This window comes from Silurus meridionalis, chromosome 8 (genome assembly GCF_014805685.1).
Source record: "Silurus meridionalis isolate SWU-2019-XX chromosome 8, ASM1480568v1, whole genome shotgun sequence".
Lineage (NCBI taxonomy): Eukaryota > Metazoa > Chordata > Actinopteri > Siluriformes > Siluridae > Silurus > Silurus meridionalis.
The window spans coordinates 8357463-8380038 of record NC_060891.1 but is presented as its reverse complement, the minus strand read 5'-3'; the positions used below and the strand labels follow the sequence as shown (position 1 = coordinate 8380038).

General features: G+C 36.8%; 1 protein-coding gene across 3 annotated transcripts in view; it reads left to right on the top strand.

Moving 5' to 3' along the window:
* The window catches only part of eif2ak4 (eukaryotic translation initiation factor 2 alpha kinase 4), a 58137-nt gene that overhangs the window by 5291 nt on the left and 30270 nt on the right, over positions 1-22576 (top strand). For all 3 annotated transcript variants that reach the window (XM_046856513.1, XM_046856512.1, XM_046856514.1), the window contains exons 4-22: positions 2486-2659; positions 2800-2880; positions 4954-5096; positions 5189-5289; positions 5407-5564; positions 8482-9017; positions 10814-10929; positions 11232-11386; positions 11511-11944; positions 14192-14264; positions 14342-14431; positions 15230-15352; positions 15541-15645; positions 16139-16202; positions 17218-17297; positions 18408-18509; positions 19907-19957; positions 20053-20289; positions 21602-21677. In XM_046856513.1, the coding sequence (XP_046712469.1) occupies positions 2486-2659; positions 2800-2880; positions 4954-5096; positions 5189-5289; positions 5407-5564; positions 8482-9017; positions 10814-10929; positions 11232-11386; positions 11511-11944; positions 14192-14264; positions 14342-14431; positions 15230-15352; positions 15541-15645; positions 16139-16202; positions 17218-17297; positions 18408-18509; positions 19907-19957; positions 20053-20289; positions 21602-21677 (2899 nt within the window). The remainder of the gene's footprint in view (positions 1-2485; positions 2660-2799; positions 2881-4953; positions 5097-5188; positions 5290-5406; positions 5565-8481; positions 9018-10813; positions 10930-11231; positions 11387-11510; positions 11945-14191; positions 14265-14341; positions 14432-15229; positions 15353-15540; positions 15646-16138; positions 16203-17217; positions 17298-18407; positions 18510-19906; positions 19958-20052; positions 20290-21601; positions 21678-22576) is intronic.

Sequence of the window (22576 nt, the reverse complement as noted above, 5' to 3'; positions counted from 1 at the left end):
AAATGAGACAACGTTCAACCCGAACCCTGGTGCTACATTAAACAACATAGAGCTAAAACACATAACATTAAGCTACATAAAGTGCATCAAGTGCAAACAGTGCAGACAGATAAAACAAGTGTGGGACAAATACGCATAACACAAAATAGCGCCGACCAGTAAACCTACTGTATACTCTGATTATACAGTACTGACTATAAAGGACTATGAACAAAGAGCATTTGTAAACATAAACACATGGCAGTGCAAAAACAGCAGTAGCAGCAGTCAAGCGGTGTTAAAAAAACAGCACCTTAACAGTATAATATGATTAAATATAAATAGTATATGAATGGTGGTGAAATGGATTGAGATGAATTTTGATTGTGTGTTGAGTTCAGGTTGTACAGTTCAGTAGCAACTTCAAAATTGAATTTAAATTTCATTTAATTATATTAGTAAAATCTCTCTCTCTTTAATATGCTTTACTGTTGATACCAAATACAAAACAAATGGTAAATGGATGAACTTGATGTCTCCTAAGCCTACCTACACAAAATATACTTATGGAATTGTGCAGTCAGTCTACTGTTCAGACTGAACTCCCCTATGTGAAAGGAAACCTAGGATTTAGAAGTCTCTCCCTCATACAAGCCTAGAGTACAGTGTCAAATATTCAGACAAAGCATTGAAATGGCCTTGGTTAGAGTTAGATGGCAGCCTGTGCAAAGAGTTTGAAAAGATTTTAACTGAAATCTTGGCAATCTTATCAAAGCATAAAAGCTTTGTGCCTGTTTGCTATTTGCATCCCATTGATCAACTTAGTCATTCTCTTCACCTGATTTTCTCCTGCTGCTGATAATGATTGCTTTACCTGCATAGCCTAAACATCACTATACCATTACTGTGAAAGGTAATACAAAGAGTGTGTTAAGATTGATATGCATGGATGTATGCATTGCTTGGTTGGCCTACTAACCAGTTTTGCACTAAAGTCTCTTTTATTGAACAGTTGAGCGCAATACAACAGACTTTTCATTTAAAACTATAATGAATTCAGAAATGACCCTGAAGCTCCTTCTTATAAGTTGCACACAATCTCATAAGGTCTTGTTTACATAATTGTACTTTTTGGCAATGCAGAATGCAGTTTTAGAAGAGAATGAAAAAATCACACTATCCTGTGTCAACCAGATGCTGATGGGTATCTTTTTAAATCTGGTTCCTCTCAATGCTTCCTGCTTATGTTGTCTCTCGTGGTTTTCCTGTCAACGGTCACCGCTGGCTTTGCTAGTTAGTGATACATATGTTACCATATACATTGTTTAATGTTTGATACAAATTTATTAAAATATTGTTTTTTTTCTGTGCAAACGGTTTTTCTGTGCTTTTATTATTTGCTTTTAATATTAGTTTCATTCCTCAGGCTATTCACCACCACAGCTTGAGTCTAATCATGCATCATTTTCATTACTGTTAAAACAATTGTGTTTTGCTCACAGAAAACCCAGGAGACATTGCTATGGCTGAATACTGGTAAACAGAAAAAAAAATTTCCACAGAAATGGCAAAATATTAAACTTTTTAATGGTCTAAATAAGTCACTGGTCAATAAATGAGAACTATTCATACAAATACAAAGTAACTCAGCATTGGAAGCTTTCCTCTTAGATTTCTTTAAGCCCTTTCGGTTAAACTTGAAGTTTATTTCCAGAAAAAACACTCAGTGTTTTTCCATTCACTGTCGATGAGCTTCAAACTGTTTAGGAGTTGCTGAAAGATGTTGTGAACCCAAACATGTTTAATATTACATCAAAAATTTTAAGCATTATTATGACTGTACCCTTTGCATGCAACAACATTCTAGAAATGATTTTAGCTGTTTTTAGCTTCCCCCCATCCCCCACGCTTCACTGCAGCAAAAGTCACGATGTCCTTTCTTTACTCAGATATTTAAAAAAATATATAAACTCAAATTCTTAATCATTAAACATTTGTTCTACTGACGTGCTAAGTCTCAAATCGACCACCAAAATCCTCCATCATGCACACATCTGTTTAAACCATCCGTGTGGAAACCATTTGTTGCCAGATAATTTACGTAATTTAAAACACCATAATTACTTAAAAACATTTACAAGAATGTTTTGTCTTCATGCTCGTTGTTGTGTAAAGGTTTTACTACTAATAAGCATACATTTGCATAAAGCATCCGTATTGTTTTATGCCTATGTTGATTAGAGTATTAAACACTCGAAAAGTATTCATTTAAGGTACATTTGAAACGGATACAAATGTGCGATTAAATATTTAAATTGATTGACAGCCCATTTCACATTTATTATTATTTTTTTTACCTAGGCTGATTATAAAAAAAAAAAAGAAAAAACACATTAAAAAGATTAAGATTTCAGTTGTTGTCTGAACATGTACTGTTGTACTATTTTAGCATCTGGTAAAGTTGTTATCATAACCGTAATCAAATTTCTACACTTTCCCACTGCAGGTAATGATCTATGAGCTAGCAGACTTTGTGCAGGGCTTCCTTACAGAGCACAACGTTCCACCTTCTCGCTCCTTCCATGAGGAGATGCTGAAGAATCACCGGCGGGAGCAGGAACGTCTGGCTCTGGAGGAACAGCAGAGGATTGACCAGCGCCGCAGGCAGGAAGAACAGATGGTACATCCTTTTGACAATCTCATTCGAGATTATCTTATTGATGCCTTAATAGATATATAGTTTTTATTAAAACTAGAATTAGCTTTTAATTAGAAATGTACCATGTTACACGTGCTAACTATTTTCTACCATTTTGACAGCAAAATGAGATACTTGCTGAAATCCAGAGACGAGAAGAGGAGAAGCGAGAGGAGAAGAGGAAGAAAGAGATGGCCAAGTTGGTACGATTATAGAGAATACTTTTTTAGCCTGATTTTAGCAAGGGATTATCATTTACTTGTTATGCACTTCACAACTTATCCAATCAATAATTAACCAATTATGTGACGGCATACATAAAATCATGCAGGTATACAGTCATGTGAATTGATCGTACACACACTTTAAATTCCATTGTTTTACTTATGCAGAAATAAAAAATTCTGTTCCTTAGCAGGTTCTAGGATTATATAAATATAACCTCAGATAAATAGAACACATGACATATTACACCGTGTTATTATTTATATTATATAAATAAAGTGAAAATGGAAAAGCTATGTGTGTAAATCTAAGTACTCTTTTAAAGTTTCCATAGGATCTAAGATGCTAAGTAGCAGCTAAGTGCTACTAATTATATCTCTTTAATTAGCTGATGATCAGTAAGTGTGGCCACCTCAATAAAAGCCCAAGTTTTAGCAGTTTGCTGGTCTGTAGCATTGAGGTGTGTGTTAACATCAGCACTGATCCTTAAATGTTCAATTCATGTTTGACAGTACTATTAGAAAAAGACTAAACAAATAAGACTTGTTAAGGATGATTGTCAGGAGAAAGCCTCTTCTCTCTGTAAAGAGCATGGCAGCACAGTTTGCAAATTGTTTCACTGTTTGACTTCTGGAACAAAGTCCTTTGGACAGATGAGAGCAAAGTGAAGATATCAGACCATAATGCTCACTGTCTTATTTGGTAAAACCCAAACACAGCATGTCAGCACAGTAAAGTATTTACACACAACTATAGGTCATGTGCTTCAATTAATTTTCACATCTGAAATCAGAGTGGGTCAAATGTACCCTCAGTGACTTATTAGTTATGGCAGTTATTGTTTTTTTGTCAGCTCAGACAAAACTGAATATTTCTTTTTTTGGCGTTTCAACAACTTCCACTCGATACTTTCCACATCATTTAGTTTAAACTCTAGAGCGTTTATGCGAAAACTAGCGTTCTCTAAACTACTTAAACTGGTGCATCTCTCACTAACAAACATGCCTTTGCCAAAGTCTCTAAATCTCTGAGATTTTTCCTTAATCTGATGTTAGATGTGAACATGACCTGTATCTGCATGATTTTATGCACTGCACTGCTGCCACGTGATTGGCTGATTTGGATAATTTGCATGAATAAGCATGTGTTTAGTGTTTTGATGAACACAAGCTCTTGAACTTAATTGCCTGATACAGTACACAGGAGTTTCTATTTATATCGAGTCAACTTAACATTAAAATACTGATATTGTGGGGAGTTATGTGATTGTATTTATTTTTTCTCTAGTGTCAGTGAACAGTGTCTTTTTAATAAAGTATAAATACAAACATCTGTCAGCACATCCTAAAAAAAACAAGATTTACAAAAGCTAGCTGAGACAAAAGAAATGCATAAACAAAATGTTCCATTAAAAGCTTTATTAGATGCCTTCCCAGAAGTTATTGTACCAAGGTGGGAGTAAATCTGGAGTTTCCCAGAGAAAATATTCTTTGTCTGGCTGCCATAACCAAACTTTTAGTCACTTGTGTCAGTGCCAAACTTTGGTTTCAGTGGTGCCAGAAGCATAAATCTTGTGGAGAATGTGAAATGCATTTATTATAGACTCTTTAACGTCTTTCACATTTGGGACATTACGGTGTAAAGAAGCCCCACCTGGAATATTATTTGCCCAGAGTGAAGCATGGGGATGGATCAGTGATGATTTGGGTTGCAATGTCATGGCATTTCCTAGGCCCCCTACTTGAGCTAAATGGTCCTATCCTAGCTGCATCCTGTGCTCTAAAATCTTGAATATTTGTGTGTGTGTGTATGTGTATATATATATATATATATATATATATATATATATATATATATAAAATCACCCATTCTTACTCTTCATTCCTCTCTCCCAGTTAAAACATGCAAATCGAATATAAAATGTAATAAGTTTGCTTCATTTCTCTAGTTTAACTTACTTGCAAAAACTAACAAACATGGTAATTTGCTTGTCTGGGCAACTGTTTTGAACAGAAATAAAATGCTGACAATTCAAGTTGTTTCTCCTGCAGGAGCGTTTGGAGAGTGTGTCTCAGCCGACTTTAGGAAGCCCAGTGGCAGGCAGTGCCAGTTCCCCTGTACCTCTTACTGAAACAACAGAGAACAGAAGAGGAGTTTCTAACAGACGTCGCACTACTTCCAGCAGCAGACACAGGTGTGGAAAGTGGCCTCCATTTAGTTTTCTACATCCATTTACAGACTACCGAATGTCTGAACATTTGCTCTCTACATATTTCCCCTGATAAGGCGAGACACGTACAATGAAGACAATCCAAGTCCTCATGAAGTCCTACACTTCAGCAACAGTACCATGGGTGAGATCCTGGTTCACAGAGGAAAATGCATAGGTAAGCTTTTTTCATGGTGTTAATAATTCTGTGGTATTTTAAACCAAATGCTCAGTGACCATTTTATGCAACATACACCATTGATTTACGCTGTGTGTGTATGTCCACGTGTGCAAGGTAAGAGTGAGAGGCTGGGCCGGAGTGTGTTCTATGCCCTCAATGCAACCTCAGGAGAATTTGCTGTTGTGTACGAATGGATGCTTTGCTGGAACAAGAAGATCGGGAAATTCTTCACCAGCCAGGAGAAAGAAAAGATTGAAAAATGTAAAAAACAGGTAGGAAGTTTTTATTTATTAATTTGTTTAAATGAAATGCAATGCACATGCAGTTCCAGATGTCGGCTGATATCCAGATACTCTATTGGTTCTTTTAAACATTTTCCATTAAATGTAAGTATATTGACCAAAACATAGGCATTGCATTGAGTCACTGTGTCCAAAGTTCTCGAGAGTGGAGAATCTTATACTGTTTATAATGCTTTCCCACTGTAATATTTATTTATTCAATTGCCCATTTATTAGAGCAATAATGCGGTGTTTTATAAAATATTAACATGACCCAAAAGCTTAAGACTTTCATTAAAAATTGGAAATATTCCAATATTCCAAGTTAAGGAATATTAAAGTGTTGAAAACAAATAAAGAAATTTCATTATCTTCTTTTTTTCTTTTTTTTTCTCCATTTTTCACAGATATGGAGATTTTATTCGATAAAATGATTTTATACACATTTTAAATGGCATAAACGATCACATACAAATCTAATAAGGACAATACATTTTGCACAACCTTGTTGAATCTGTCTGCCCACTGTCATAAAACTGTCAAAGGAGACATACAAAATACCCTGAATTTCATATAAATATTTCAAAGATTGAAAATATGTGACATTCAGGTTGGTAGCAGTAATACAATTTGTAATGCAACTTTTGTACGAAGTTAGAAATGAATCCATTTTCTGTAGTCAGCCCTGGATCTGGATATTTTTCAAAAACATCTGAATACATTGACTTTTTGATTGTTGGTAAAATGCTAGTTTCTATATTAGGGGTGTAGCCGTGCGCGTATTCGTACCAAACTCTTTCTGTACAGGGCTTTTGGTAAGGTGCACATGTGTACCAAATGCAATCCTTTTTTTTTACATGTGGAACATAGTTCAATTCTGAGTTCCCTCAGGAACTTATTAAGTGGGGACCGCAAGTTTGTCTAAACCTAACACTCGCACTTTGAGAGAGAGAAAAAAAGGAAACTAATTTGAACGCAGTGTCACTGTGACTGCTTACTTCATAGCGGAAACACGATTTGTAGCGCTCAAATGCGCAAATTCGCTACTACATCCTGTCATTGCCAACGTTTTACGTCTGTCTCACAATATGGATTCTTTTGTGTTTCATGTCCAGCTCTCTTAAATGGAGAAAATCCTGACAATTCTGTATATTGAGTGAGTGAATAAATAAAGTATGGAAGGATGAAAATCTTTGTTAAAGTATGCTGAAATAAGTAGAACAGTTAAATAGAACATATCTTTAGAAAATATAATATTAAATTTAAAACACACAGACATGCTTATATACACATCTGTATTACCCAAATGGGTTCTAACAAATGTATAGTATTTAATTACATTTTACCATTTATTAAATTTTATTGAAATAATAGAATTTGGCAACTGATTACTCAATTTGATCAATATAATAAGTTTATTGCATTAATTTGATTTGTTCTGTTTTATTTTTATATATTTTATTTTTTTATGTAAACCAAGCAGGCATTTTATTTAAAACCTTTAAAATGTTTTTCACAAATGTTAATAATAAACTGCAATGATGAGCAATTTTATATTTTGCATTTTTGCCCCTAACTGTACCGAAAATTTAACCGAACCGTGACTTAAAATCCGTTTTACACCCCTATCTTATACTAATTCAGTTAAACATTACCAATAGGCATTGTCACAAACAGCTTTTCTGAAATCCAGTTGTAGATTTAGATCTGTGATGAGCAAGCCAGAGGTGACAGTGGCATAGAAAAACTCCCTGAGAAATCACAGGAGAGTATTTAGGATTACAGCAGTAGAACTACTGCTGTAATCAAAAAATGGCAGTAGTTCTGCCATTTATGTTATGACTTTCAATGAACATGACCAAATAGTGACATCAGTTACCTTTTTAATACTTAGAAAATGGCTGATTCATTTATGGCTGTTAGTAAGGCAATTCACAGTTTAAACTGGTTTTGTTTTAGTTTAACTCTGGAGGATAAATGCATTCCCCTTTCTGTTCCGTTTTCATTTTAATAAAAGCATATGGATCTGTTGGCAAATCAGACCACATGAAAAATAAATGGTTGTTGGAAATGATATTTGGAAATCACTGGAAATTCAAATATTTCTGTCCTCATATGATCTGTCTTGTCACTAATTGTTAGTATGATAGTATGCACATATCTCACCTTTCGCACCATGACACTTTAAACTCTGGACTCGCACAGCACAGTGCACTTTATTTTATACCACACCATACCGCACACGGATACTTTACACCACACCATTTGGCACACGGACAATTTATGGACATTTTACACCATACCATACCGCACACGGACACTTTACAACACACTTTGTTTATTGTTTACTGTTTTTTACTGTTCACTGTTTACTGCATAAGCATTTTTGTATATACATCTTTTTCTCACATATATATATATATATATATATATATATATATATATATATATATATATATATATATATATATATATATAATCTTTATATCTTATATATTCTTATATTTTATTTTATATTGTTTTTATACTTTATTTATCAGTCTTCTTTTTCTTTGTATAATTTTTCTTCCCATCCTCTTCCCTCATGCCGGACCCTCATAATAAGCATTTAACTGCATGTCGTACCCTGTATGTATGTGAATATGTGACAAATAAAATTTGATTTGATTTGATTTGATGCTGTGCTTGGAGGATGTGCTACCGAAACTAAAGTTATTGTGGTGTTTTTATTATTTTTTCTATGTGGTTTCTAGTATATTGTAGAAGCCAGCTGGAACCCGGATTCTTTTGGATTTAAATAACATTTATTTAAACACATGCCATTAATTACTTGCGGTATTTTTCAGTTAAGAATAATGTTCAGTCACCTGCATGTTTATTTATTTATCCATTTATGTTTCCCCTGTAGATCCATGGAGCAGAGAGTGAGCTGAACTCACTACTAAAGCTGGACCACCCCAACCTGGTGTGCTACCAGGGGATGAGCTACAGTGAGCGTGAAGATTGCCTGGTGGTGGACCTCCTGGCTGAGCATGTGCCCGGTAGCAGCCTGGCCCAGAGCCTCTCTGCAGGAACACAGCTACCCCCAGATCAGTTGAGGCACCACACCACCCAGCTACTCGCCGCTCTAGACTACCTCCACAACAATTCGGTGGTGCACAAGCAGCTGGCAGCCTCCTCTGTGCTTCTAGATACTCAAGGCAATGTGAGACTGACTGACTACAGCCTGGCTAAAAGGTTAGGGGACGTATGCAAGGAGGACATTTTTGAGCAGGCTCACGTGCGCTTCAGCGAGGACACACTGCCAACACCCACCGGCAAGAAAGGGGACATCTGGAGCCTCGGGCTGCTTCTTTTGGCTCTCGCTCAGGGAAGCGAGGTCAAGGAGTACCCTGTGACCGTTCCATCCAGCCTACCTGCTGATCTTCAGGATTTCCTTAAAATGTAAGTTTACCATAAACATTACGAAATGCCATGCATCCACCTACAAATTTCTGGGTTTTTGCATAAAAATAAGTTACAGTTTAGTGCTTCAGACATTCTCAATAAAACATGGCGTTTAATAAATGCGAGTGTGTGTCTGTGTGTTTGCCCATGCTGTGCTTGGCCCCTCAGTGTGAGCTGTTGCACAGGTGTATTTGTTTTAGTGGTGATGACTGGGGGAATTTTGTTAAAAGTCTGGTGTGTCATGGTTGTTTATCCTCCTCTGGGCTTCTACCGGCATGTTAAAGGAAAAGACAAACACGAGTAATGTTTTTTTTATTTCAGATTTATGTTCTTGACTATATTTGGCAATTTGTGAGGTAGCCGAACGGATTTTAGTGGGACGGGACATTAGGAAAAAGGAAAAAGGACACGTTATTTGTTTCTTAAAATACAGATCAAACATTTTCTTGAATCAAGACATTTTATTAAAAGCATATTACTTTTATTTTTGGATAAGGATTGTATTTAATATACATATACACAGTGGGTACGGAAAGTATTCAGACCCCCTTAAATATTTAGCTCTTTGTTATATTGCAGCCATTTGCTAAAATCATTTAAGTAAATTTTTCTTCCTCATTAATGTACACATTGCACCCCATATTGACAGATAAACACAGAATTGTTGACATTGTTTAAGATTTATTAAAAAAGAAAAGCTGAAATATCACATGGTCCTAAGTATTCAGACCCTTTGCTCAGTATTTAGTAGAAGCACCCTTTTGAGCTAATACAGCCATGAGTCTTTTTGGGAAAGATGCAACAAGTTTTTCACACCTGGATTTGGGGATCCTCTGCCATTCCTTCTTGCAGATCCTCTCCAGTTCTGTCAGGTTGGATGGTAAAGTGATAGTTCAGTTTTTCTTTTTTAATCTTCTTTTAAATCTGCAAAAATGTCAACAAATCTGTGTTTTTTTGTCAATATGGGGTGCTATGTGTACATTAATGAGGAAAATAAATGAACTTAAATGATTTTAATGGGAAATGTGTTTGTTTACGTTGGAGTTTCTATCCAATCATATTTCAGCCATCACATCACGCTTTGCCAAGTTCAGTAGAATCTGCGTTGACCCTTTAGAATCAGCGATGTGATTGCCTTTAGCTTCAAATCTATTACAATGAATTTTTTTTACCTCAACCAATCAGACTTTAAGTTGAAGGCACTGGGGCCATTAAGCAGGTGTACAATAATGCCATCATTTTTATGTCCTTTGATTGGATGTTCAGAGAACGCACTAGTCTAAGCTCACAAACCGCATCTGCTTTTGTGGTATGCGTAGCACTGCTTTTATGATTAATGAATTTAAAGCGTTTTTATTTATTTGTGTAAATAATTTAATAAAAATTGCTTCAAACTAAATTTGTTGACTAATTTATTCCTCAACTGAAGAGTTAATTAATATGAGCCAAATCAAATAAACAAATCTGGCTTTATTAGTAAACTTGTTCCCATTAAATGTGTGCAATATGCTTTAACATGCTGTAAGAAATAGCGGTTTCTTACTGCCTATACCATTAAGCACATAAAAATCATATACACTTAATGTTTATTAATGACCATCTCAAAAAAGGGCAATGCAAGTTCCATGAAATATACAAAAACGATGATATGTTTGTCCGTGTGATTAGCGCACTCTGTTGTATGGTTTTTGCAAATCACGCTGTAGAATGATCTTTTCAAGAGCTGGGTGCAGCCATATGAATGTGTGTGCATTTTTGCAGGGGTGTGAGACTGACTCGTTTTTGTTTTGCAGGTGTGTTTGTCTTAATGATGCTGACCGCTGGAACACTCAGCAACTGCTAGAGCACCCGTTTCTGCTGCCACCCTCACCAAAGAGCCTTCCTCCATGCCAGGAGCCCAGTCCTGAGGGTACATCTATTGTCCCCTGTCTCACACACATGCACATCAAATAAGATATATGACTGTAAGTAACTGTTTAGAATAGTAGATAGTCTCAACTCCATGTCAAAGGAATGTTCGGTATGTATCTCTTTTTCAGAGATTTGGACTTGTAGCTTTTACAGTGCCATCTTGATACAAAGTTTGTTACTTCTCGAGGAAATTGTGTCTTTGTTTCAAAAGCGTACATTGAAAAGTTAAAAGCCTGTAGTTTACTAGGGTGACCAAACGAGTGCTTCGCCAAATAAATGCAATTTATGTGTTACTGTCAGACTTGGAGGTGGATTTTGCATCGACAGTTATTCCGCAGAGTCACCTTCTCAGCGCCCCTTTCAGTACAGTGGTGCAGAAACAGTTCTCTCGTTACTTCAGCGAGTTCGAGGAGCTCCAGCTGCTGGGGAAAGGTGCTTTTGGAGCAGTTATCAAGGTGATGGATTAATTTCTGTTGAGCAATCATTTTTGGGTTTTGTTTTTTTTGGCACACTCGTTCTTATGGTAATGTGTTTCTCTGATTACATTTCTCTGTGGTCATATGTTTTCTGGACCTGTAGGTACAGAACAAGTTGGATGGCTGCTATTACGCCGTCAAACGGATTCAGGTGAACCCAGCCAGCAAGCAGTTCCGCCGTATTAAGGGAGAGGTGACCCTTCTGTCACGCCTGAACCATGAGAACATTGTGCGTTATTACAACGCGTGGATCGAGAGACACGAGGCGCCGTCCACAGGGGCAGAGAACAGCGACACCTCCGAGCCAGCCAGCGCTCCTGAGCTCCCTTCACGACCTGCCGCTGCGCCTCGCCTCAATGAGCTCGGCTTCCTCGACAACGTGGAGGACGATGCACCCCCGCCGGCACTGGCTAGTTCGGTGGAGTGGAGCACATCTCTGGAGAGATCATCCAGTGCCAAGTGCAATGCCACTGACTCCAGCGACGAGGATGATGATGATGATGATGATGAGGCAGACGTGTTCTGTGCGTCTTTTCTGTAAGTTCCTACACTGGAGTCAGAAATTACATCTACATCTTCCTGCCTGAATCAATCCACCTCTTCTAACCATCATTATCACGCCACAGCTATAGAAACCCCCAGTCCTTTACAGAAAAGCAGTATAGCTGAGCGTTGCATCGCAGACAGGTCAATAATAAAACAGAAACCCAATGAACACAGTTCAACAAGTCTCCTTTCTCCTTTCACTATACAGCTGCACCACCCGCATACATAATCTCTAGCAGGAGCATCAATACTAACCTCTAAAACCCTGGGTTTTTATGCTTTTGTTTTCCTGCTAATTTGAAAATTGAGCAAATTTGGTGCAAAATTGATTGGAAAGAAAATGCAAAATTATATACAGTAGGGCAAATAATTATTTGATTCCCTGTTGATTTTGTGAGTTTACTCCCTTACAAAGAAATGAACAGTCTAAAATTTTTATGGTAGGTTTATTTTAACAGAGAGAGACAGAATAAAAAAAAATCCATAGAAAGGAACATTAAAGAAATAATTTATATCATACAAGTGCATCTGTATAATGCATCATTAAACAGGTTTTATTAAAGATAAACTACATAAAAATACAAAGATAAACCACTGAAAGAGAAGGTGTCAAGATTTTTACCTTATTGACAAGGTATAGTTTAGTTTATGTTTACTTTCTGAGTATTTGTAACTTATTTATTATTGTAAGTCAAGTTGCAACTATGGAAAATATTTAAAAGACATAAAAGGGAGGTTTTTCTTAAATAAAAATTGTTAGTTTAATTTTGAGAAATAGCATTTAAAGCTGACAATGATCAAATATTTAGTCTGTCCTAAAATCTAAACATAAAGCTTGTACAATGGACAGATAGACAGATGTCCAGATACAGTTAGACAGATGTCCAGTAGGGGGCAGTGGTGTTTTGTGTATACTGGAAATTAGGGTCTGACACAACATATGTAAATTCTATGGGTTAACATTTTAGGATGTAATAAATAAATCATCTAGTCCTTATCAGGTCTTAAATCAACCTCAGATGATCATCAACAAATGATATATTATATTGTGTTATTTGTTTTAACAAAAATTAAGCCAAAATGGAAAAAGAAAATACCTGTAAATAAATGTACACCTTAACTGTTTCCTTAGAGTTTAATAGGCTTAGTAGCAGCTATGTGCTGCTAATCAAATGCTCTTTTCTTAATTGATCAACAGAAACCATCTGTATAAATGTTAGATTGTGCAGTGCATCAGAGAAATTGCAGAGTTACATGTGAAAGTTCATAACAGAACAATTAGAAAAAGATTGAACAAGTATGGCTTGTTTGTATGGGATGCCAGGAGAAAACCTTGGCTTCAGTTTGCAAAATTACATCTGAACAAAACCTCAAGACGTCTGAAACAATGTCCCTTGGACAGGTGAGACTAAACTGCAGATGTCTGGCCATGATGCACAGTGCCACATTTGGCAAAACCCAACACAGCATATAAGCACAAACACCTCATACCAACTGTCAAGCATGCTAGGGGAGGAGTGATGATCTAGGCTCGTTTACATGTTCTTTTTTTTAAGATAACTAACTATTTGTATTAAATTAAGATTTAAAAAATGTTGCACTTACTAAACATTCACAGTCATGCATAAAATCCAGCAGTGTAACCACATAAAAATAGATCACAGTCTGTGACTAGGTCTGTTTATATACCAACACCACTGAATTTTTTAATTTGATTAATCAGAAGGTGCTGAAGAAATTTCTACAATGCCAAATTTACTAGTAAGTCAGAGGAATTCATGCCATTATATGATTTTTCTTTTGTTTTTGATTATCTTCTCATGTCTACAGTAGCATCTTGAATGGCAGATGCACCACATAATCTATGAATAACAATAAATAGTTTTTTTTTGTACATATTGGTAAATAAAGCTTCTGGAAGGAGAGTGTTTTTAGTATTAATGGAAGGAGTCTCCAGGTTTAGCACTTTGTAATTACAAAAGCGGATTTTAAAATTTGTGTTAATTAAAAAAATATATTTTTTATATATATTTGTGGTATAGAGGATTCTGATAATTGAAATAGTTTTTACTTACCATAACTCTATTTTAATGCTCTCCTGTTGCTGGTTCAGCCTGATAGTTGTTACCTGATACCAGTTTTTTCACACAAAAATATTGCAAAAAAAACCCACATCAGCACAGCAGTCTTATTAGAACGATGTACTTTGTATTTGATCCAATTCTGTATTTTTGACAGCCCATCCAGCAGCGGCTCGGAAAGTGACATCATCTTTGACAATGGTGATGTGAGCCGAGACAGTATTGTGCAGGTCAGTATCGTGCTCTGAAGCCAGAATTAACGAGTTTGTAAAAATTCACATTCTTGTTTCTTCTTTATTCCACACAGGAATCGTTGAGTAAACGGCAAGGTGTGGACACAGAAGAGAGCTCAGTATCCGAAAGGCCTCCACTTATTGCACATTATCTCTACATACAGGTGAGGGCACACAGACAGTGACCTTAAGTTGTTTTTTTTTGGTGGTCAGCTGAGCGAACTTGGATAGTGGTCTTATTGCCATTTTCGTTGTCATTCAATATATTAAATAATGAATGTGAAATTGTGTCTGTTGAATGCAAGAGTGCGCGTGTGAGAGTATTGAGGAGTCAGAAGCTCCTTGGGGTAAGAATCTCTTACACAGTCTGGCTGTGATGATGCAAATGCCTCTGTACCCTTTGCTAGATAACAGGAGGGTGAAGAGTGTGTGTGAGAGGTGTGTGTTGGTGTGTGTGGTCATCCACAATGCTGTACGCTTTGCTGGTAGTCTGTGATCACCCTAATGTTCTTCACAGCTGTCCTCACTATCCGCTGAAGGTCTTGAGATCTGAGGCAACACGGTTTACATACCAGGCAGCGATTCATCTGCTCAGTATGCTCTTGTCTTTTAGCTTAGGATTGATCATCACCATTCACAGAAAATACAGTTGTTGCTGGGGCCAGTTGAGGTTCTCCTGCCTCTTAACAATCTTCAAGAAAGAGCTTTTGATGTTCAGTAGATGGTGGTCACTTTGTCTTCTCGAAGTCCACATTTAACTCTTGATTTTGTCCTCATTTAGAGACAGGTTATTAATTGGGCACCAGTCTGTTCGTTGCTTGACCTCCTCTTTCATTGTTCTTACTGATGAGACCCTCCACATTCTTATTAACTGGATGATTGAGGCTGTGCACTGGTGCAGTCATGAGTTCTGTACAATTTATGCAAGGAGTTCTTTTTTATCTATGTGTTTCTCTCTCCAGATGGAATACTGTGAAAAAAGTACTTTGAGGGACACAATAGACCAGGGTCTTTATCAGGACTGCAGTCGTCTTTGGAGACTCTTCAGGGAGATCCTGGATGGCATAGCATACATTCATGAACAGGTAGCCTAAATCCTTATCCGGAGCGAGATCCAAACAGAAACTGAACACTATTTGAATATTAATGTAAAAAAAAGAAAAAAAAAAGAAAAAAGTGGCGCAAGTCCAGAAGAAGGCTGATAGTTAATTCTATTTAGAAATGGTTGGCCATGTTGTTTGATTGCATGATTATGTTCTGTCTGTATCCTTAGGGAATGATTCACAGAGATTTGAAGCCTGTCAACATTTTCTTGGATTCTCGTGACCATGTCAAGATCGGAGACTTTGGCTTGGCTACTGACCATCCAGCTAGCATGGTACATAATATATATTCATTTTTTTTATTCATTATGTACTTAAACTGAACATAAACTGAAATACATGATTTACAATGAAATCCATTTCATTTCAATTGCACAAGTCAATAATTATAAGTTTTGTATGGATTGGTTAATGGTGGTTGATGGTGGTTTTTGCAATGTACAGGAATTCAGGAAAGACCCTGACTCTCCTATAAATGTATTTTTGATTGGAACTGTTTTGCAAACTTAAACTACAGAGTAAATGTAACTCAATAATACAGAGAAGGTGGTAGCTTAGTAGTTAAAGCATTGGACTCTGGATCGGAAGGTCAGAAGTTCAAATCAGCACCACCAAGCTGCCACCGCAGGGCAGTAAACTGTTCAGTTGTAAGTTGCTCTTGATTGGACTTTCTGTAAAATGCTGTAATTGTAAATGTAAATGATCACAATTAGTGTTATTGTCATGTGAATTAGAATGTTTCACAGCATGTGTGTCTGTTACATACAGGCTTCAGGTATACTGGAGGTGGAGGACAACAGCTCAGGTCTTGTGTTAAAATCAGACCCAACAGGTAAAGTAGCAAAACCAAATACTCTGTGTGTGTGTGTGTGTGTGTGTGTGTGTGTGTGTGTGTGTGTGTGTGTATATAAGTGATTACTCCCCTCACATTTCAGAAACCATATTAGTATTTCTTCTCAAGGGAAAAATACTATAGAAATGAAACTTGGATATATTTTAGAGTGGTCAATGCAGCTTGTAGATCAGTACAGATTTACTGTCCTCTGAAAATAACTCAACATACAGCCAATACTGTCAAAATAACTGGCAACAAAAGTGAGTAGACCCTAAGTGAAAATGTCAAAACTGTTTCCAAAGTGTGAATATTTTGTGTGAGCACCATTGTTATGTAGCACTGCCTTAATTCTCCGGGGAAAGGAATTCACCAGAGTTGCACAGGTTGTTGCTGGGATCCTCTTCCACCCCTCCATAATGACATCACAGAGCTGCTGAATGTTAAATACATGGCACTTCTCAGCCTTCCACTTGAGGATGCCTCAAAGGTGCTCAATAAAGTTCAGGTCTGAAGGCATTCTTCACCTTCAGCAAGGCAGTTGTCATCTTGGTGGTGTGTTTGGGGTCATTATGGAAACACCTGTTTGGCTCAGGGAGCCAAGGGACTGCATCATGTTCTGCTTCAGAATGTCACAGTACATGTTAGAATCCATGCTTTTCTCAATGAACCACATGTCCCCAGTACCAGCAGCACTCATGCAGAATCAGACCATGATGCTACCAACACCATGTTTATCTTGGTCTCCTCAGACCACAGGACATGGTTCCAGAAATTCATGGTCTTGGTCTTCAGCAAACTGTTTTTGGGCATTCTTGTGAGCCAGTTTCAGAAGAGGTTTCCTTCTGTGACGATGCAAACCGACTTGTCATGCAAACCAACTTGTTGCAGTGTGCGGCATATGGTCTATATATATATATATATATATATATATATATATATATATATATATATATATATATATATATATATATATATAAATAACACAATGCTTATGAATTAATTTGTTATTTAGGTAACATGACTGGGATGGTTGGCACTGCACTATATGTCAGCCCAGAGGTTCAAGGAAACACAAAAGCAACTTACAACCAGGTATAAGTAACATAAACATTTTGTCATAGTATACATTGCACTATATATATATATATATATATATATATATATATATATATATATATATATATATATATATATATATATATATATATTTTTTTTTTTTAAACTACAATCTTTGTATGTGAGGTTTTTCTTTTAGTACAAACTTATTTTATTTATTTATTTCTTTATTTTTAAAAGCTTTTTTATGCTAAAATGCTTACAATGGGCAAAATTGACAAATCTTCAGACCCTTTGCTATGGCATCAGAGATCAGCTCCAGTATACCCAATTTCACTGAAATAACTTTAAGATGTTTCTCCATTTTGAGTGGAATTCAAGCCCCCTTGAAACTTTTTTTTTCTTTCAAATTCCAAGCAGGCTTTAATATGTCTTAAACTAAGAAGACTTCACTTTCACCACTCTGCCATTAAGCTCAGATTGGTGCAGTGTTGCAGTAATTGTTAATCAAATAGTTACTTACTAATAACAAATGGTTAACCAAAGTGACCATTAGGTTTTTTGTTCACCTCTCTTAGTACTTTCTCCCCCGAATGTTCAGTTTGGCCAGTGGGTCAACACTAAGAAGTGCACTGGATGTTCCAAAATTCTTCCATTTGAATGTCATGGAGGCCATTGTGGAGGCCAAAATGTTTGTAACTTTACGAAATCGACACAATCTTGTCTCTGCGCTCTAAAGGCAGTTTATTTAACCTTATGGTCTGGTTTTTGTTTTGATAATGCATTTATTATTAGAAATGTGTTCCTCTCCAAATCGTGTCCAATTAGTTGAATTTGTCACAGGTGTATTTCAGTCAAAGTGTAGAAACATCTCAAGTTTATCAGTAATGAGATGCACCTGAGCTACATTTAAAGTGTCATAGGAAATGCTTCTAATAGTTTGCATATCTGTGTTTTGTCTTTTTGTTACATTTTAATAAGGTTATTACAGATTCGTTTTTTTATGTATCATTATGGGGGATGTATTGTATACTGATGTGAAAAATTAGACAATGTTAAGCATTTTAGTATGAGGCTATAACAAAAATGTGGAAAAATTAAGGGGTCTAAAAACTCTGAAATTAAAACCTGTATTTCTGTGTTTAGAAAGTGGATCTGTTCAGTTTGGGCATCATCTTGTTTGAGATGTCTTACAGACCAATGACCACAGCTTCTGAACGCATCTCTGTCCTCAGCCAGCTCAGAAAGGTAAGTGTTGTACCAGGCATTGCAGAGTTTATAAATGTATGTGTTGAACGTTACTTCATGATCTTGTCAAGTTATTTGCTCGAATTCTGATGCGTTTTATAAAAATGTTTCACCATGTTTCTCATATCTAAATCAAAGGTCAGAGACTACTAACTTGTATGGTACTGTAGCAGGTTCATGTCTGGATTCAACACAACCTATTCTGTATTCTGTCATTCATCTTGGATTAGTGCAAAACCATTGAAGACCTTTTTGCTACTCCTCTTACAAAGTTTGTCCAGGCGTCACCACATTTAGCAGACATCATATTCTTGTGATTAAACCTCACAAAAGTTATCAAATAGATTTAAAAAACTTCAAATGGTTTTCCAGAACTGGGCAAACAAACCTGTAACAGCAAACAGCTGTAACTCAGCAATGATGAAATATTTAAAAAAAAATATTACTTTTGAAATGAGTCTTAAATCCCTTTTGCCTAAAATATGACTATGCTTTGCTGTGATTGGTTAGGCAACAGTTATAGTTTGTGTGTGGTTACGTGGCCCATGACAATGCTAATAAATATTAATACTATTTAATTCTAATAACTGTTTAGTCCTTGTATTCAGATTGGTCTGTTAGTATGAGGTGGTATCAAAAAGTTTAGAAACTAGCATGCCACAGATCCGGTCGCTCTCGACAAATGTCCTCTCTAAAATGCCTTAAAACCTGACCCGGACCTGCCTAGCCTTTTTTCGTGGTTAAGATAAGAGTTTAGTTTCGTCTCAGGGTCAAACCCGTATACCCAAGGTTCCTCACTGGTAACGATCCTCAACATAAAGGAAGAGTCGTCCACGGTACGCTGACAGAGTTCTTGGGAGACTTCTACATGGTGTACCTTCTGCTCCTGAGTCAGCAGCCTGGGGGTGAATTTGGTAGCAACACGGCACATGTTAAAATCACACGGGAGGATTGTGTGGACTGTTCCATATGACACACCGGCAATAGCAGCAATGTTGTGTATTGTTCTCTGATGATCACTCTGACGGTTGAGCTCGTTGAGGATCTTCCTGATCCCTCATCATCTTCCAGTGATGTTTTTCTGCTCATGAAGCGGGCATGACACTCAAAACTTGCCCAATCATGTCAAATGTCTCAGTGACAGATTTGGCAGCCAAATTTCATGTTTGCTCTTTGTTCTAACTTGCTGTCCATGATGAAATCGCAGACAGGGTAATGCACATGGTCAGAATAGCACCAGTTGCACAGCTCTCGATGTACACAGGATGATGTCTTTTGCCACACTTACCTATGAAGGTCGGTGCTTCCTGTGACTGTGCGTGCAGCTATTGGAAACTTATTTTCGCACATGCCTTTAAATGTGAGTCTGTTCGGTATTCTCTGTTCTGTATTTGCAGGAGACCATGGAGTTCCCTGAAGATTTTTTCGAATATGAAAATGGAACACAGGTGAGCTTTTGAAGCCAAATGTTTTATTATTTTTTCAATAATTAATATTTTTTATTTGAGTCTGGTGTGACATGCTTGATTTTGCCCGAGTATAGAGGAGGGTGATTTGCTGGCTGCTGAGCCATGACCCAGCCCTGCGGCCCACAGCACTGGAGCTTTTGAAGAGCGATCTCCTCCCTCCTCCTCAGATGGAGGAATCAGAGCTACATGAGGTGCTGCAGCACACCATGGCCAACATTAATGGCAAGGCCTACCGCACCATGGTGAACCAACTGTTCTCCCAGAACAACTCTCCTGTAATGGACTACACTTATGATATTGACATTCATAAGGTAACATGTCCTCATAACATAATCGGTGTAGACTAAAACAGGGACACGTTTCTTTTTTGGAGAGAAGAAAATTCAAATTTTGGATGTAAAAAATGAATGTTATGCTATGCCATCATATTTGTGTTTCATGGTCCACTAATAAAAAATAGTTGTGCTTTTATATTTTACAGTATAGTATATGACCTGAGCTATTGGCAGCTTCTAGCAGACTGCAAAGTATTTCACGAAAGAAAAAAAAAATATTTTAAAATATTTTAAAGTCTTACAAAGTATGAAAATACTATCCCTATTTCAACTCTTTATTATCCAATTATTATCAAATCATATTTAACCAACTATATTATTATAGGTTTCTTTTTTTTTCCTAAAATGTTTCTACTTGTTTATATCACATTGACAATGGAAAAAGATCTAATATTTTTTATTTTGGTTTCAGTTTTTACATCACAAAAATCTTCAGTTTTAAGGTGTGGCTTTTAATATTGTACTTAATTTCTAAAAAGTATTTGAACCATCATATGCATATGTGCTTTATGTACATCCTATTCCAGATTTATTTCACATTTACTGTTATTATTACATCAACTCTTCCAGAAAGGATTTTCATTACACTTTGGGGGTTTATGCTCATTCAGCAGCAAAAGGATAAGGCGTTGGTATTGGGTGAGGAGGTCTGGGGTGCAATCAGTGTTCTATTTTATCCCAAAGCTATTTGTGGCCATGAGGAGCATTGTCATGCAACAGGTTCGGCCCTCTTAGATTCAGTAAAGCAGGATTGTAATGTTAAAGCAAAGAAAGACATCCTATGCTTCGAGCTTTGAAGGAACGGTCTGGGGAAGAACCACATGGATGTGGTGCTCAAGAGTCCACATTTATTTGGTCATTTTGTGTATAGTATTTGCAAAAATATGGTCAAAAGTTCATAATGAATTTGGGTTTATGGTCATTTGTAACAGCGATATAAAGTAAACTTGTCTGTTTGCTTATAAATCAAAACACTTTTGCATATATTGCATTAATATTAAGTATTAGCTAGCAGTAATGTATATATTTGGCATTAAAATGTATTATTGCCACCTCTGTTAAATTGACATGATCATACAACTTTAAATTCTGTTTATTTTGGTTTCACAATTTACTGCATTGTTCTTTTCTCACCCCTAGATGTCAATATGTGCATGTCAATTTTTTTTAAACTTAATCACTTCTTTCCAAAATTCTTATCATCTGGTTCATATAATAGCTGCTATGTTCAAACAACCTCACAGCCACTGTTTCTTACCCGACCCCACACTGTTTTGTTTTTCCCTAGGGCAGTTTTAATTTCAACAGCGCAAAACTGCAGCAGTACGTGTACGAGACAATCACCAGGGTCTTCAGAAAGCATGGTGAGTGACTCAGAAGTTCAGAAGTGTCCGGCATGTTCAGCCTCTGCCTGAGAGAACTTATAGTTACCTTTTGACAAGCTTATATAATGACATAATAATGTACTGTAATACAAACCCGATTCCAAAAAAGTTGGGACACTGAACAAATTTTGAATAAAAACAGAATGCAATGATGTGGAAGTTTCAACCGAGAAAATTTATCATTTTAAGGAAAAATAAGTTGATTTTAAATTTCATGGCATCAACACATCTCAAAAAAGTTGGGACAAGGCCATGTTTAGCACTGTGTGGCATCCCTCTTCTTTTTATAACAGTCTGCAAACGTCTGGGGACTGAGGAGACAAGTTGCTCAAGTTTAGGAATAGGAATGTTGTCCCATTCTTGTCTAATACAGGCTTCTAGTTGCTTATCTGTCTTAGGTCTTCTTTGTCGCACTCTTTATGATGCACCAAATGTTTTCTATTGCTGAAAGATCTGGGCTGCAGGCTGGCCATTTCAGTACCCGGATCCTTCTTCTACGCAGCCATGATGTTGCAATTGATGCAGTATTTGGTCTGGCATTGTCATGTTGGAAAATGCAAGGTCTTCCCTAAAAGAGACGACGTCTGGATGGGAGCATATGTTGTTCTAAAACTTGGATATACCTTTCAGCATTGATGGTGCCTTTCCAGATGTGTAAGCTGCCCATGCCACACGCACTCATGCAACCCCATACCATCAGAGATGCAGGCTTCTGAACTGAGCGCTGATAACAACTTGGGTTGTCCTTGTCCTCTTTAGTCCGGATGACATGGCGTCCCAGTTTTCCAAAAAGAAATTCAAATTTTGATTCGTCTGACCACAGAACAGTTTTCCACTTTGCCACAGTCCACTTTAAATGAGCCTTTGCGCAGAGAAAA